A 13,647-nucleotide genomic window follows, 5' to 3' on the forward strand; every position below is an offset into this window, starting at 1 on the left:
ATATTTGCAACCATAGTAAAACAAAGATTTATATTTTTGATATTTATTTTATATATTTAAATGCCATTTAACAAAGAAAAATCAACCAAAAAAATGAGTTCGTGTGTCATAAGTTCACCATCACTGTCCTATATCCTCATAGTGAATTGCTCTAAACTAGGTTTACACATTCTGAAAGAAATTCTGGGCAGCATAAGCCCGGCATTAACAAGAGTCATTCATGATAATTTTGTTAAATTCCTAAGATCTGCATTGAATAACTTGAAAAGGGCACATTTTTTCGCTGACCACTGATGATTTTTAAACGTTCAGGTAACACTTTAAGCCTTTAGGCCTTTCCTACTTCTGATGTTCAGAGATTTAAGTCAAGTCACTGTTTTCTGGAAACTAGAGTTACAGTTTTACAAATGAACACTGAGTTCTGTTACATTAGCTACTTTTACCAAATTCATATTATGAATAAAAGCAAAGGGCTGTGTTTATGTTGATCTTAAACGTAAAAGGAGGCAGAGAATGGTGGTTCACACAGAATAAACAAATCTCCACATTATTAAAAAGGCATTTTATTATAAATACATTTTAGTTGTAGCAGTAAAATACATTTTGTGTTACCATGAATCTTTTAAAACAAAAGAACTTCACTGAGACAATGATCACAAGGGAGGAGCTGTAGACCCCTAAACTGAAAACTTGTCCTAAGGAATCCAAGTGGCTAAAGTAATTCCAAAACTAAGTTAAAAAAGAAAGAAAAAGACCAAAAGAGGAAGAAAATAAAAACCCCAGAGAGTGGCATTGGGTCTCTTCAGGTACTAGAACCTCTCAGACGAGGTATCATTAACATCAGAAAAAAAATTGTTATAATTTTGCCGTAAACTGGAAATGGCCACACAACTGAGACTTCTGGGAGGTGGAAGTTGACCACCTCCGTGTTACATCAGCCTCCCGTTGGAAGACTTACCAAAATAAGGCCCGGTATGAACGTAAGTGACTTATCATAAGAAGTTAGTTGAACAAGTTTAGATAAGAACTATATTTTTGAAGCATTAAGAAAAAAACACTATGTCACTAATAGCAGGGCCCTTTAATAAAATGCAAACCCTTTAACAAAACCCATTACCTTTATACTTTAGAGGAGAGGTACCTCCATCACCATGTTTACCTAGGATACAACTACGCATCACCAGTACCTCCAGGGGTTTCCATGAATCAGATCAGATGACTGGCACAGAAAGCGGATACAGTACAATGTCATATACGTGGGTTCACAGGAAGCAGGCATGGTCTAGAGACATGAAAATCCAAGACCCTTCCTCTGGATGGCGGGCGGGGGGTGGGGGGGGGGGCACTGAGAAACACTCTCAGGTGTGATTGACAGGTTAGGACTTCAACCCAGACAAGGGTGCCCTCGGAGCTGCTGAAAGATAGAAGTTTCCGCATACAAGGTATCGTGCAAAGCAAAATGTAAATAGAACGAAGCTCCCTGTGAGGTGGAAGTGGATAAAGGAACCTGTGCTGAACAATAAACAATCCCCACTGAGGGCATGGAGCCTTGCGCACAGGAGGTACTGGGTGAAGAATCCCAAAGCTGTGCAATCTGTGATGCTTATCATGTGGGCTTCTACAGCTAAGTCGTTCTACAATTTATTATCTTAAAAATATCTTTTCTCTTTCTAGCATCTCAGTAAATTCAAAGCCAAACTAAAAACCGGAGGCAGAGCCCAATACCCCTCAAGCTACAGTCCAGAGAAGAATAGTAACGACATTAACACAAAATTTAAAATATCCAAAGCCTTGTCAGGTTTATTATCTCATAGTTTCCTTCTCAAAAAATAACTTGCTCATCCATATGCACCTATGGTTTCTGAATAACTCATGCTGTGGAGGTGGTAGATTCCCCTATACTATTTTGCAAACATATATAGGTGTTTTTAAGGTAACAAAGCAATCAGACAATTATCAGTTTTCTGCCATATATATGTCTATATATTACTGCAGCCTCCCCTAATACCTGCTGACAAGGCAGAGAATCCAAAATAATTCTGTTAACCTGAGAAATACATAATTTGAAAAGAAATCCCTTGCCCTCCCCCCGACACCCCAAATAATAAAAACTACAAATACATTATTTAGGGATTATCTATGGTTTTCTATGTCACTGGCATCTTAGGACAGGGCCTCCTGTGCCTCGTGCCAAGTGCCTCCTGGTGACATTCTGATGGCTTCCTTCCACAAGTCTCATCTCCAACGGCACGGGTTACCGAGACAGACTCTATGCACGTCAAACAAATGCAGTTTCCAGACCAAAGCCCAGGCTGCAGTGAACACCAATTCAGACCCACCCTAGACATGAGCTTCTGCACCCTCATGAGGAGGAGGGGCACTGACCTCAGAGGAGGCCGGCAAGGGGTCGGGGTGCCAGGCAGCCCAAAGGGCTCCTCCCTCAGAGCGTTCTTCACGGATGTTCCACTCACGGCATCCGAATTATAAAAATGCCTTGAGAGCTCTGTTTTTATACAGAGTAAATAAATGCATGGTTGAAAAGACTGTCAGACTTTCTCTAGACCAGTGGTTCTCAAAGGGTGGTCCCTGGACCTGTTTCCATCACCTGGAAACATGTTGGAAATGATGGGGCTCCAGCCGGGAAGCAGAAACTCAGGGCGGAGCCCGGCAACCTGTATTTTAATAAGCCTCCTCCAGGCACTGCTGCTGCTGCCTTACGTTTGAAACCACTGCTCCATCCTGCTTGACATTCTCGAATCTTCAAACAGGACAGACTTTTAAACACATTTCTGAGTGGCTTCCGCTCTGCGTGGAAACCTTTATAATTTGCCACCCCTTACTTTCTCAAAGATCAAAAAAAGTATTAATGAAAAAACTTATTTCAAAAAAATAGATTTTTTAAAAGTAATACTGATTTCTCCTCATCCACATAATCCTAAGGTAGGCCGTCACATGCTATAATGCAAAATCAAACACAAAAGAGACCTCACATAAGAGGTGTAGAAATAGCTAAAACAACTCCCCAAGAACACAACGAAAATGCCATAGTATCGATTAATGAACCCATAGAATTATATAAAACTTACTTGATTATGCTTAATATTTGTATCAAAATAAAATCTGCTGAACAACTTGCAAATAAAGTCCAGTAATCTAATACTCAGATTACTGAAACTACAGGTATCTGAAGGTCTCCGGGTTTCTTTCCTTAACATTCCTGTTTTAGAAGCTTTAAGCTACTATTGCATAATTGGGCTTAGGATTTAACCACAACAGCTCACACTACTAAGTCTAGATTCTTCTGTTAGGTAATTCCCCTCAAAAAACATTTAGAAACTCCTGTGACTGTTTCCTTCAAGTTTATTCCAAAGTAGATATTTTTCAATCATTTCAAAAATTGTAAATGTTACATTAAAAATTTATTGTCAATCTGTTTAATCTGATATTCTTGTTTAAAGCAATAACAATGACATTTTCTGCATGTGTTTTATAAGAACGTTCAAGGTTAGTAACATTCATTTCTTGTAACAATGGTCTTGAAATGGCTAATTAAACAGGCATGAAAGTAGTAAGTGTGAATGTAGCAGCTTCACAGTAAAATCTCAGCAAATAGATATCCAACCTCAAGTAGATGGAGAATGTGAGAAGCCCAATATAATGAGCACGTTGAAGACTAACATGCCACTTACTCTTGATATCTTTACACCACGCGATGGACATAGCTGAAGTGACCATTTGGACAAGAAATCATGGTTAAGACATTATCCATTATTTCTATCTGCTAGGTCATTTGTGGATCAGATGGCAAAAAGAGGAAAGAAAAATCAGAACCATGAGAACATCTACTTGAGACTTAGGAAGACACACAGGGAGGTGTTAGAAATGAAGGGTTTTCATAAGCTAAGGGGATGGTTAGCAAGGAATAATGTCTGGTGAATCACAAAAGGCAAATTGCTACCTTTCTGGAGCTAGAAGAGAAAAAAAAATGGTAGCCTAAATAACATTTTAAGGCAGCAATTTGTATCTTTTAATATATTTAAAGTTTAGACTCTTTCTGGAATTCCCTTTTTAAAAACAACTCCAATAGAAAAAAATGCTATCTACCATAAGTATAACAGGTGTCTCTTTTTAAATGGCTTTTCCAGTAAATCTAATTTTCTTAATAACAGTAGTTGAAATCTAAAATTTATCTTGAAACTGTTTTTCACCCTGGCTCTTAGGCAAGATGGCTCTCTCTAGCCAAGGTACATAGAGATACATTCTTATATGTTTATAGCTTTGCTCTTGAGATGTATATATACGAACAATATTAAACATGTAAAATCAACTACACTAGAGCAAAATACTACTACATATTACCTCCAAGTTAGAAAATTCAGTTAGCTTTCTCAGCAATTTCAATGCCTCCATAAACAAGGAAGCTATTTTCACAAATTGGTCTTGGAGATTGCTATGTTTAATTAGGTAATGCTTATTCAGTGGGAATTCTGCTTATTTTACTTATTCTCCAACTCTTTGAACTGAAAAGACCAATTGATGTTTATACCAAACCTGAACTTATTCTAGACTCTCTGATGAAAAAACCCCACAAAGCAGTTTGTAATTTCATACATACAAAACGGCCTAGATAGAAAGCACATCTGCCTAAGGAAAGAAAAATTAAGGTCATGTTAGTTTAAATGGTCAATAATTAACTACCGATGAATCAAAAACAAAGTTCTGCTATAACAAGTTGGCAAGGCATATGCCAAAATGACAATCAAAACCCCCTTTAAAAACACACCAGAAAATATCCATGTTCCACTGAATGAGGCTCTTCAAATCTTAATAAAAAATTAATTTTCAGACCAGGAAAACATTTTCAGCATGAATTTTTTACAAATTCTATCACCCAAAAGAATTTCTTTAAGGGGGAAAAAATCTTAGTAGCTGAAGAAATTAAAAAGTGAAACGAATAAAAAAAATATTCTGGCAAGAAAGAGGAAGCTTCCTCATGAAACAAAGGACAAAGAAGTAAACAATGAACCTCACTTAGAAGAAATCTGTTCTAGAAGAAAAGGAAGTTGGTAATACTGGGTGCTATTCAAAAGCTAACACAAAGTTTTCTTAACGCTAGGGTTGAAGCTAGTCTTTAAATTGTTTAAAAGTCTTATTTGTGGGTACTTGCTAATATTACCCGAACAACACCAAAACAGCATGACTGGTCCTCAGAAGCCAAGCCTTGTTTCCATGGAAACTTGTAATGATTCCTGCAGTAAGACTTGCTCAGAACCATTCAAGAGATTATGCATAGACAACAGGTTTAATGACCAACTGGAAGGATGGTATTAGCTATTGCTGAGAAAGTAAACTTGCTGGGGGTGGAAACACAATCAAAGCCAGACTCTCAAAGAGGACCAGACGGAAACAGCATCCGACCCGATGGCTGCAGAAGAGACTGACACTCACGGCAGAGCAAGGGACTAGTAAGTGGCTATTTTCAGTTTTGTTTTAGAAATAACCACTTAGAAGAGGAGTGTCACAACTTAACAGCTCCCTTATCCAAAGCTCCCATCATCAATATATTTATATAAGGTGGCGGGGCGTGCACATGGCTTCTTTAAGTAAATATAAATATAAATAATTTTAAAACGGATAATTTTTAAAGGTTCAAGTATGGAAACCAGAAAATGAGGCTAGTATTTCATGACAAGGGGTCAACCTGACATGACAGTTCTGTCTTCATATTATCCAGATGCTTCTGAACATTTATCTGGCATGTGTTACAGTCTGTAGATTTGGGGGAGGGGGGACCATCATTGACGAGAAAATGATTTTCACAGGCATCCTCACGTCAGGGAGACCTAGTTTTCATTTGGGCTATGTCTTCAGTTTTGTCACGGAGCTGGAAATACATAGCTAGATGGCAAATTTTTTTCTTCTTTCCTGGTGACTGAAGGATGCTGGGTAACATCTGGCATAGCTACACATGGAGACCTGACGTCACACGGAGAAAACGTGGTGCTGTGACTTGCTGTGATTTATACTAACTATTCGCACGTCTGCACTCTGCACACCCAGACCGCCAGACCCCACAGCCACAGATGAGCAGAAAGACAGCTCAGCGGGAATCACTCTGCATCTGCCCTGCGGCCTGAGAACCTTCGGATAAAGGCACTCTCTCCTCCTAAGCTGTCGGGGGATCACAGGGGGCTGTGGCTGCCCACCATCAGAGATGTAAGTGTTCTTTACCCTTGCCACTTCCCAACCCTGTTTTAAAAGCCTACTGCGAGTACAGGATGGCCTAGGCCTCCGATGGATCATCAGGACCCACTGGTTCATTTGCAATGTTCCCAACCTCCTCTTAGTTTTTAAAAAGTTATATTGTAGTTTCAAACTACTGCTCAAGTATAAGTGGTGGTACTAGATCAGGAAAACAACAAGGACATGCAGCGCTCCAAAAGGGTTACGAAACCACAAGTTTCAAGAGGATAAATGTTTTCCCTTTGGATTTTTACAGAAGTTCATTCAAAACAGCGTTTAGACTGTAAAATATTTAAGATTGCTATTTAAAATTTATATTTTTGTACAAGTTCAGTGGGGTTATTTTAGAAGAATCAAAAGACATGAAAAACAAGGGTAGCTTTTTGCCTCAGATTTTGACGAATTTTGATGCATCTTTGACAAACACACGTTTCTTCTTTAATGATGTTCCTCAAACCAAACAGTTAGTAAAGTATTTGAATTGCCATGTATAATGTCACATTGTTATGTAAACATTAAATAAGGTACCAAAATTTTTATGGGAGGGGGAATAACCTTAAAGCGGCACAATTTTTTATACCACTGGAGTGGGCAGGGGCGACGGGGAGCCAGATTACAAACGTTTACACATGCATAGTGAGGAAAAAAAGATTTTACTAAATCCACGCATTTTTAAAATAGTTATCAAGTCTACTAAGCACCAACAATCCTAAAAATTTTCAGCTTCATGATCTGTTTAAAAAAAACACACTATCAAATTAACGTTAAAAACAAGCTTGAAGTGTAGCTTGTTCAAAAAAATAACTAAGTATGCCCATGTTTTTTCACGTTACAAAAAACAGTGGCATACAGATACACCTGCAAAGAATGCCTCTGACTCTATCCTGCAGTGGATGGAGATGACATCAGCACACCATACGTGGTCTAAAACTATAAAAGTTTTAGAATGCAGCATCTTGTCACCAAAAAAAAGCTGATAAAACTTAAAGTATTTATAAGATGCTGCCCTTTATTTTAAAAAATTTTAAATGAATTTAAGCAAAAATAACATACATTTTGTACATAACTGGCCATTTCTGGTACAGAAACCCAGCATATGGTAATATTATTGAATAAATGTAAATGCTACTTACAACTTTTTTTTTCTTTTTAAATACATTTTAGACAAACTTTTTCTCTTTTTTTTTATAGTTGCACAATTAACCTCTTAGCTGCTAGCTCGATGCAAACATATGTAACAATACACAAATTTAAAAATATTTTTATTCTACATAAAAGCTGTCAAAATTCTGACTCGTCAAAAATGCAAAATAATGGAATATACTTTTAAAAAATTAGTTGCAAGTCTAGCAGCGAAGCAATTAAGTGAGAACATATTTAATATTAAAACAAAGGGAACTGTGCATCTATAGATGAAGTCCAACTATCTTAATTCTATTGATAGAAACAGAAATTAAAACATTCTCCCTTGAGGCAAAAACAAAGTGATTATTTAAAATAGGAGTAAAAGCCGTTGCTGCCTGCGGAGCTCCCCAGGCTGAGTTCCTGGAACAGAGACAGAGGGTCGCTACTCTTCTTGGCCTGCTCAGGCGGGGGCCTGGGCTTGGGGGGCGCCCGCAGAGCGCTAGCGTAGGACATGGCGGGCTTGCTGCCCCCCGAGGTCTGCTGGCCGCTGCTGTTAGCCGACTCTGCAATCTGCTTGTTGGGCATGAGGGGAGGGAACTGGCCGAGATGCTGCAGCACATTATAGTTGAAGGAACTGGACACCTCGAGGTTTTCAGACTTCAGTTGATCCTCAGGGGGTTTGATGGTCTTGGGAGGAGCTAAAAGCAGGAAACAGTGACACGGATTAAGGTCGAGCCTGGTGATCCTCATACATCTCATTAACGCATGTCACAACTGGTTCTCATCTCCAGGAACTCAGGACAGGGCAGCCAGGAGGACAGGCAACTCTGCCACAGAATGTCAAAATCATAATACACCTAACCAAACTTCTCTCTCTTATTAACACTCAACGAGAGTTCACTACATGAACTGGAATAGCTGGCATATAAAAACTAAAGGTCAAGTCTGAAGGTTTGCTTTCAAAACTCTAATATGTACAAGTGGACATTTGAAATTTATTATTTTAACTGCTCATGGTTTGAAAATGGAAACAAACATGTTCTTTCTTAAATAAAAATAAGCTGTATAGGTAGACTTCTGGTCAAAATAGCCTTGATTAGTAACCTAAGTAATAGTAGCACTGAATTCCATTGCTTACAAACGCTACCTTTTCTTGCAATACGTAAGTAAATATGGCATAAAGAGAAACCGCTATAAACTTCAGTTCACGTTTCCTATAATCTGCCTGACTTTCAAGGTCCTTTAAAATTTGACTTGACTCCTCCTAATTTTATTGCCCACTAAACCATACCTTGTTTCCAAACACTGCTCTGGTTTTCAATCTTTTAAGATTTTAACTAATATTATATTGGTATATAATCATATACATGTTCACTGAAGGTAACTTGGAAATTACACAAAAGGCCAAAGAAGAAAGTCAGTCATTCATATTCCCAAATACCAGAGGATAAGCCTTAATTTGTTGGTGTATTTTTTTCCTAAGGGCAATATATAATGTAGATAAATTTTAAGTAACCTCTCATTTTTAGAAATTTGGATTATAAGCATTATTTCACTGCCATACACTGTGATAAATGTTATTGGAAATAAACATTTATTCATATTCACAACTATTTCCTTAGGATAAATCCCTAGAAGTATAATGGCTGGGTCATATGGTATACACACAATGAAAGGTTTTCATAACTATGGTCAAACTTCCCTGCAAGAAGATACTCAACCAACAATGTTTACACATCTCCCTATTCAACCACCACATTGGTGTTATTACTTTTTTAACCTTAACCTATTGTATAAATAAATAATCTTGTGGTAGCTCTGATTTGCATACCTGTGATTACTGGTGTTTATGGACATTTCCCGCATGTTTATTTGTGGATTGGGAGGTTAAGGTGAAAATATTTCATTTTTTAGTCTTAATAATTCATTGACTCAATATGCTAATTTCATAGTGTACTTTAAAAATTCATAAAATTGTTCAAAATTATTTTAAACTACTTAACATCCTTCTAGAACATTTGTGTCTTTTCCATCTAAATGTCACTGACTTTGTAAGTGAAACAACTGCTTTTAAGAGCATCTGTCCAACATTTCAATATAACAGTGACAGTACTGCCTACCACAGTACATAAAGCAAACATTTAATTGGCTGTTAAAGAACTTACTGTTTTTATTTACTAAGATTTATTTTTAACCATGTTCTCATTTTCATGACAATATAATCAGTTTATAATAATAAATACCTATAAAATAATATTTTAGAGGCTGTTTAACCTAATGTCTATGCTGTTATATCTAACTGAATTCAAAACTTCTGTTAACTTACATATTTAACTCCAGATAGAGAAACGATCCTTTAAATGTCTGATAAAGTATGTCTCATCACCAAGGTAAGTGAATAGAACCAAACACATCGTGTAGAGAGGGCCCTCCCCTGCCGGGAACCACCGTGCCCAGCGTAATGGCCCTGCGGCCCGGGTCAGCCCCTCACTGCACAGGATCTATTTTCATTATCCCCTTATCAGCTGACACTGAAAGAGCCTGAAATGTGATCAGTGCCAAAGTGGAAAATCCAATTCAAAAAGGTCACAGATATGGTCTCTGCTCTTGGGCTTATAACTGTGGAGAAACTATTTTGCTATTGATTCACCACTGGCAACTGCTACCTTCCTCTGAAAATAAATACGTACGTATCTACATACATACCTGCTGATAGACAAGTTGTGCCAAGTAGTGATTTTGAATTAATTTTTACATACTTAACTGTTACTTTCAACTAAAGAACAGTACAATTTGTCTCCTAGCAATGAAGAAAATAGTTTTATATTTGTGTAAAAGATACCAGGAATGACATGCACTTTGGGCATTTGTTCAGGAACTTTCTACCTTATCAGCTCACGTTAAATTTTTATTGATTTTGGCCAACAGCTATCCTAAAATTTAAGTGGAAAAAAGATTGAAATGATGTTGTCTTTAAAATAAATTATTATAAACAAATCAAGGAAAAAGTAACAAATTTCCATCACTGGTTTGTAATTTAGATGTTTCTCAGGAAATTCAAATGTTACCATAGGAGTGTATTTACGTTAGACCTTTAAAATGAAAAGGCAACCCCAGGCAAAATACAGCTTACACATGGTAGGTACTAATGAATGTTTAAAGATTAAAATAACAATGTCTTGCCAGGAAACAAAACCAAAATCTTCTTACTGCTTTTTGTCCTACCATGTCTATAGTTCTAAAAATATGCTTGCATGGCACACACTCAAAAATGGGTCAGTTACAGAAACAATGGGTTCACATTCTAAAGATGAACAAAATTAATTTCAAATACAAAGGTTGCTACCAAGCAGAAATTCACCAAAGATCACAGACTTGTTCCCAAAGATCGATGTCGACAGCCTACAAACAGGCTATAGATTACAGAATGCAAATAGCAGCATTCATTTCTTTACATGCAAAATACACACACAAAGAAGGAAGGAAAGAAAGATAAAAGCACATTCATGTTCAAGGCTAAAGAGGAAGACTGTAGACATCCCACCATACATTACAAGTTTAGAGCCTTACCCATTCCAATGCCTTTCTATGCTTTTGTTTTTAACTCTTTAGCCTTGGATTTCTCAGTTCATTAGAATACAAGAAATAAACAAAGGATTTCTAAATCTCAAAATGTTAGACTTTACTGATTTCTCTCATGGCCAAACTACCATGTCTCAAACTTTATTGAGAATAAATCCTTAAAAACTGTTATTGACCTAACCAATTCTACCATCCCCCACTCTGAAGAAACCCTCTCCAAAAACAACAACAGAAAACAAACATTTCCCAAGCAAAGGTGAGTCTATCTAGTATTTAGAAATACATTTTAAGTTTTATTACCTCTTTCATTTGTTCACAGGTCAAAATGATCAGTTCCCCATAAATATTGATCCACTTACCTTCCAGACCATAAATATGGAATCAATATGGTTCTCAATTAATGTATGCCTGAGGCTACCTATGAGCTATGACCACTAAATATTGTTCAAAGTTAATAATGCAAACGGGGGAGATGGAAGAAGAAAACTCCATAAACAACCACAGTTTTAGCAGCCCGCCAACTCTGTCTTACCTATCAATTCTCTGGGCTGGGCTGCCCGGCTGGATCCATTGCACGGAATGTTCTGATAGGGGGTAGATGAGGTGGTGTTTACCCAGGACTCCGGGGATAATAAGTTGAAAGAGGATTGGTTATTGTGGTCCTGAAGCTCTTTACACCGAGCAAGGCTATCTTGAGGAGTGCTTCCTTCTTCAGAACAAGGTTGGACTGAGCTAGAGGAGATTCTTCTTTGGTACAAGGGCCGGCCAGGTCCTCTGGGTTCATACTACACAAAGAAAAGGACATTTCATCCATCAGTAGAACTTATACCCTCCCCCTTCCTGAGGTGCACAGCAATCTCACGGTATTAAGTAGAAAATCTCAAAAATATTCTTCTATGAGCAGTGTCACCCTGGGCAACCGACTTAACCTCTTAGGAACTTCATCTGTAAACGTGGCTTCATTATCCACAGTACCTACCTCTTAGGATTATTGTGAAAGTTAAAATGAGTTCAGCATGCATAGCATTTAGAACTGTTCCTGGCACACAGGATGGGCTTGCTGTTATATAATTGTTTTAATGTAACATGTAAAGATAAGATTCCATGTTAGATCTTAAATGACAGATTGGGATTCGTTTTTATTGCCCTCTCTTGCTCCCCAAAAATAATAAAATTGCTGTTCAGTTTGTGGTCACTAGGATTCTGAGGAATCTTTCCTTCACCATTGTTGCTAGCAATAATTGGAAATCAGGCACTGGAGGTTAGATTACGAAGGAGAGAGCTGAATTGGTACAGTCATAGCAGGATGCTTTTGGGGAATCTAAGCAAAAGCAGGTATTGTTAGGCCAGTTAAATGGGAAAACTGGTGGTGTAGGCACTATGAGGGTAAGGCCGCCACAGACAGAACCACCAGAATATAAACCAGGGAAGGGCATGGTCTGGACTGGCTGCCCGTGTGCAGAAAGGCAGGAAAGGGTGGAAGGAGAGCATTTCTCTAGCTATTAAGTGATGAATGCCCAGGTGGTTTCCGTATTTCTGAAGTCTTAGCTACTGGATGAGAAAGATGAGAGATAATACTTCCATCTAGTTAATTCTTTCTTCATATGTTTTTATTGTTGTTCTATATCTAAGAATAATATCTAAATTCATCTTTAAGTTTACTCTGCTTTAAAGGCAATTTTTCTTCCAATGGTCAAGTTCAGTCTGAATTTGATCCTGGTTTTCTAGAAGACGATCCATCCTAAATAATCAGCACATCTGAAATTTCTTTGCAAAGGTCATTACAGTCAGGTATTGAGTAGAATAACCAACCTTTCTAAACTGCTTTGTATTCTCTATGGCGAGGCAATCCCTGGATGACTGGTCCTAATAGCTCGTGCACTAGGTCTTTTCTTATCAATCTTTGTTATGAAGATGATTAGCTCGTTGAATCTAAATGAAGTGCTTCTTTTTCTTACCAGGCCCCGAGTGTTCAGCCCAGTCACAGCCCACAGGGGATCACATTTAAAGTCTGTGTGTGTGAATACTTAAGCATAAAACTAATGTCAGCTCTGGACTCAGAGGGAACAGGTTATAATAAATCAAATCCCCTGCTGATACACAACACTAAATACACTCATGTGAATTCCAGGCGTTAATTCTGTAAGCCCTTTTTCATTAAATACTTAACATATATACACCAGCAGCATAAACAAACACCTTTTGGCAATGAACAGGCCCACAAACCACAAAGCTTAAATAAGGAAAACTAAAAATCAGAAAACAATAGAAGGCTGATATAAAGAGAGACAATATTAAATTATACTTTTTAGAAAATATGTTTCATTTGTGGCTTCCAAACTGAAATTAAAAGGAAAAAAATTCACACAGCTGACAGGCACAACAGGACTTCACGTGTTTATAACAGCTCCTAAGCAGCCACTGACAAAGATGAATGTGAACATGAAATATGAAATTCAATTCCAAATCACATGATGAATACGACTGATCCTTTATGTTGGAAAAACAACCAAAACTTGAAATTATTTTTATGTTCTTCAAATTAGATAGATAAAATTGAAGATTTTCTATGTATATATAAAAGTCTACTGTCACATCTATTTCATACAACATAGATGAAGTTAGATGCATGAAAATATGATTGCTACTCTGGAATCTGTCCTCCAAGGAAATCTGAGTATAGGCAGAGAAATCTTG

The 13,647-nt window shown here is 37.5% G+C and overlaps 1 protein-coding gene across 10 annotated transcripts in view; it reads right to left on the reverse strand.

Moving 5' to 3' along the window:
* Positions 1 to 6,658: 6,658 nt before the first annotated feature.
* Positions 6,659 to 13,647, reverse strand: part of HELZ (helicase with zinc finger) — a 126,037-nt gene continuing 119,048 nt past the window's right edge. For 9 of the 10 annotated variants that reach the window (XM_014458891.2, XM_023756976.1, XM_014458890.2 and 6 more), the window contains 2 exons: positions 11,483 to 11,735; positions 6,659 to 8,066 (listed from right to left, as the gene is read on the reverse strand). In XM_014458891.2, coding sequence (XP_014314377.1) covers positions 7,732 to 8,066; positions 11,483 to 11,735 — 588 coding nt within the window. In that variant the 3' untranslated portion in view covers positions 6,659 to 7,731. The remainder of the gene's footprint in view (positions 8,067 to 11,482; positions 11,736 to 13,647) is intronic. The other variant, XM_014458893.2, reaches the window with a different exon arrangement.

Source organism: Myotis lucifugus, unplaced genomic scaffold (genome assembly GCF_000147115.1).
Source record: "Myotis lucifugus unplaced genomic scaffold, Myoluc2.0 scaffold_100, whole genome shotgun sequence".
Taxonomy (NCBI): domain Eukaryota; kingdom Metazoa; phylum Chordata; class Mammalia; order Chiroptera; family Vespertilionidae; genus Myotis; species Myotis lucifugus.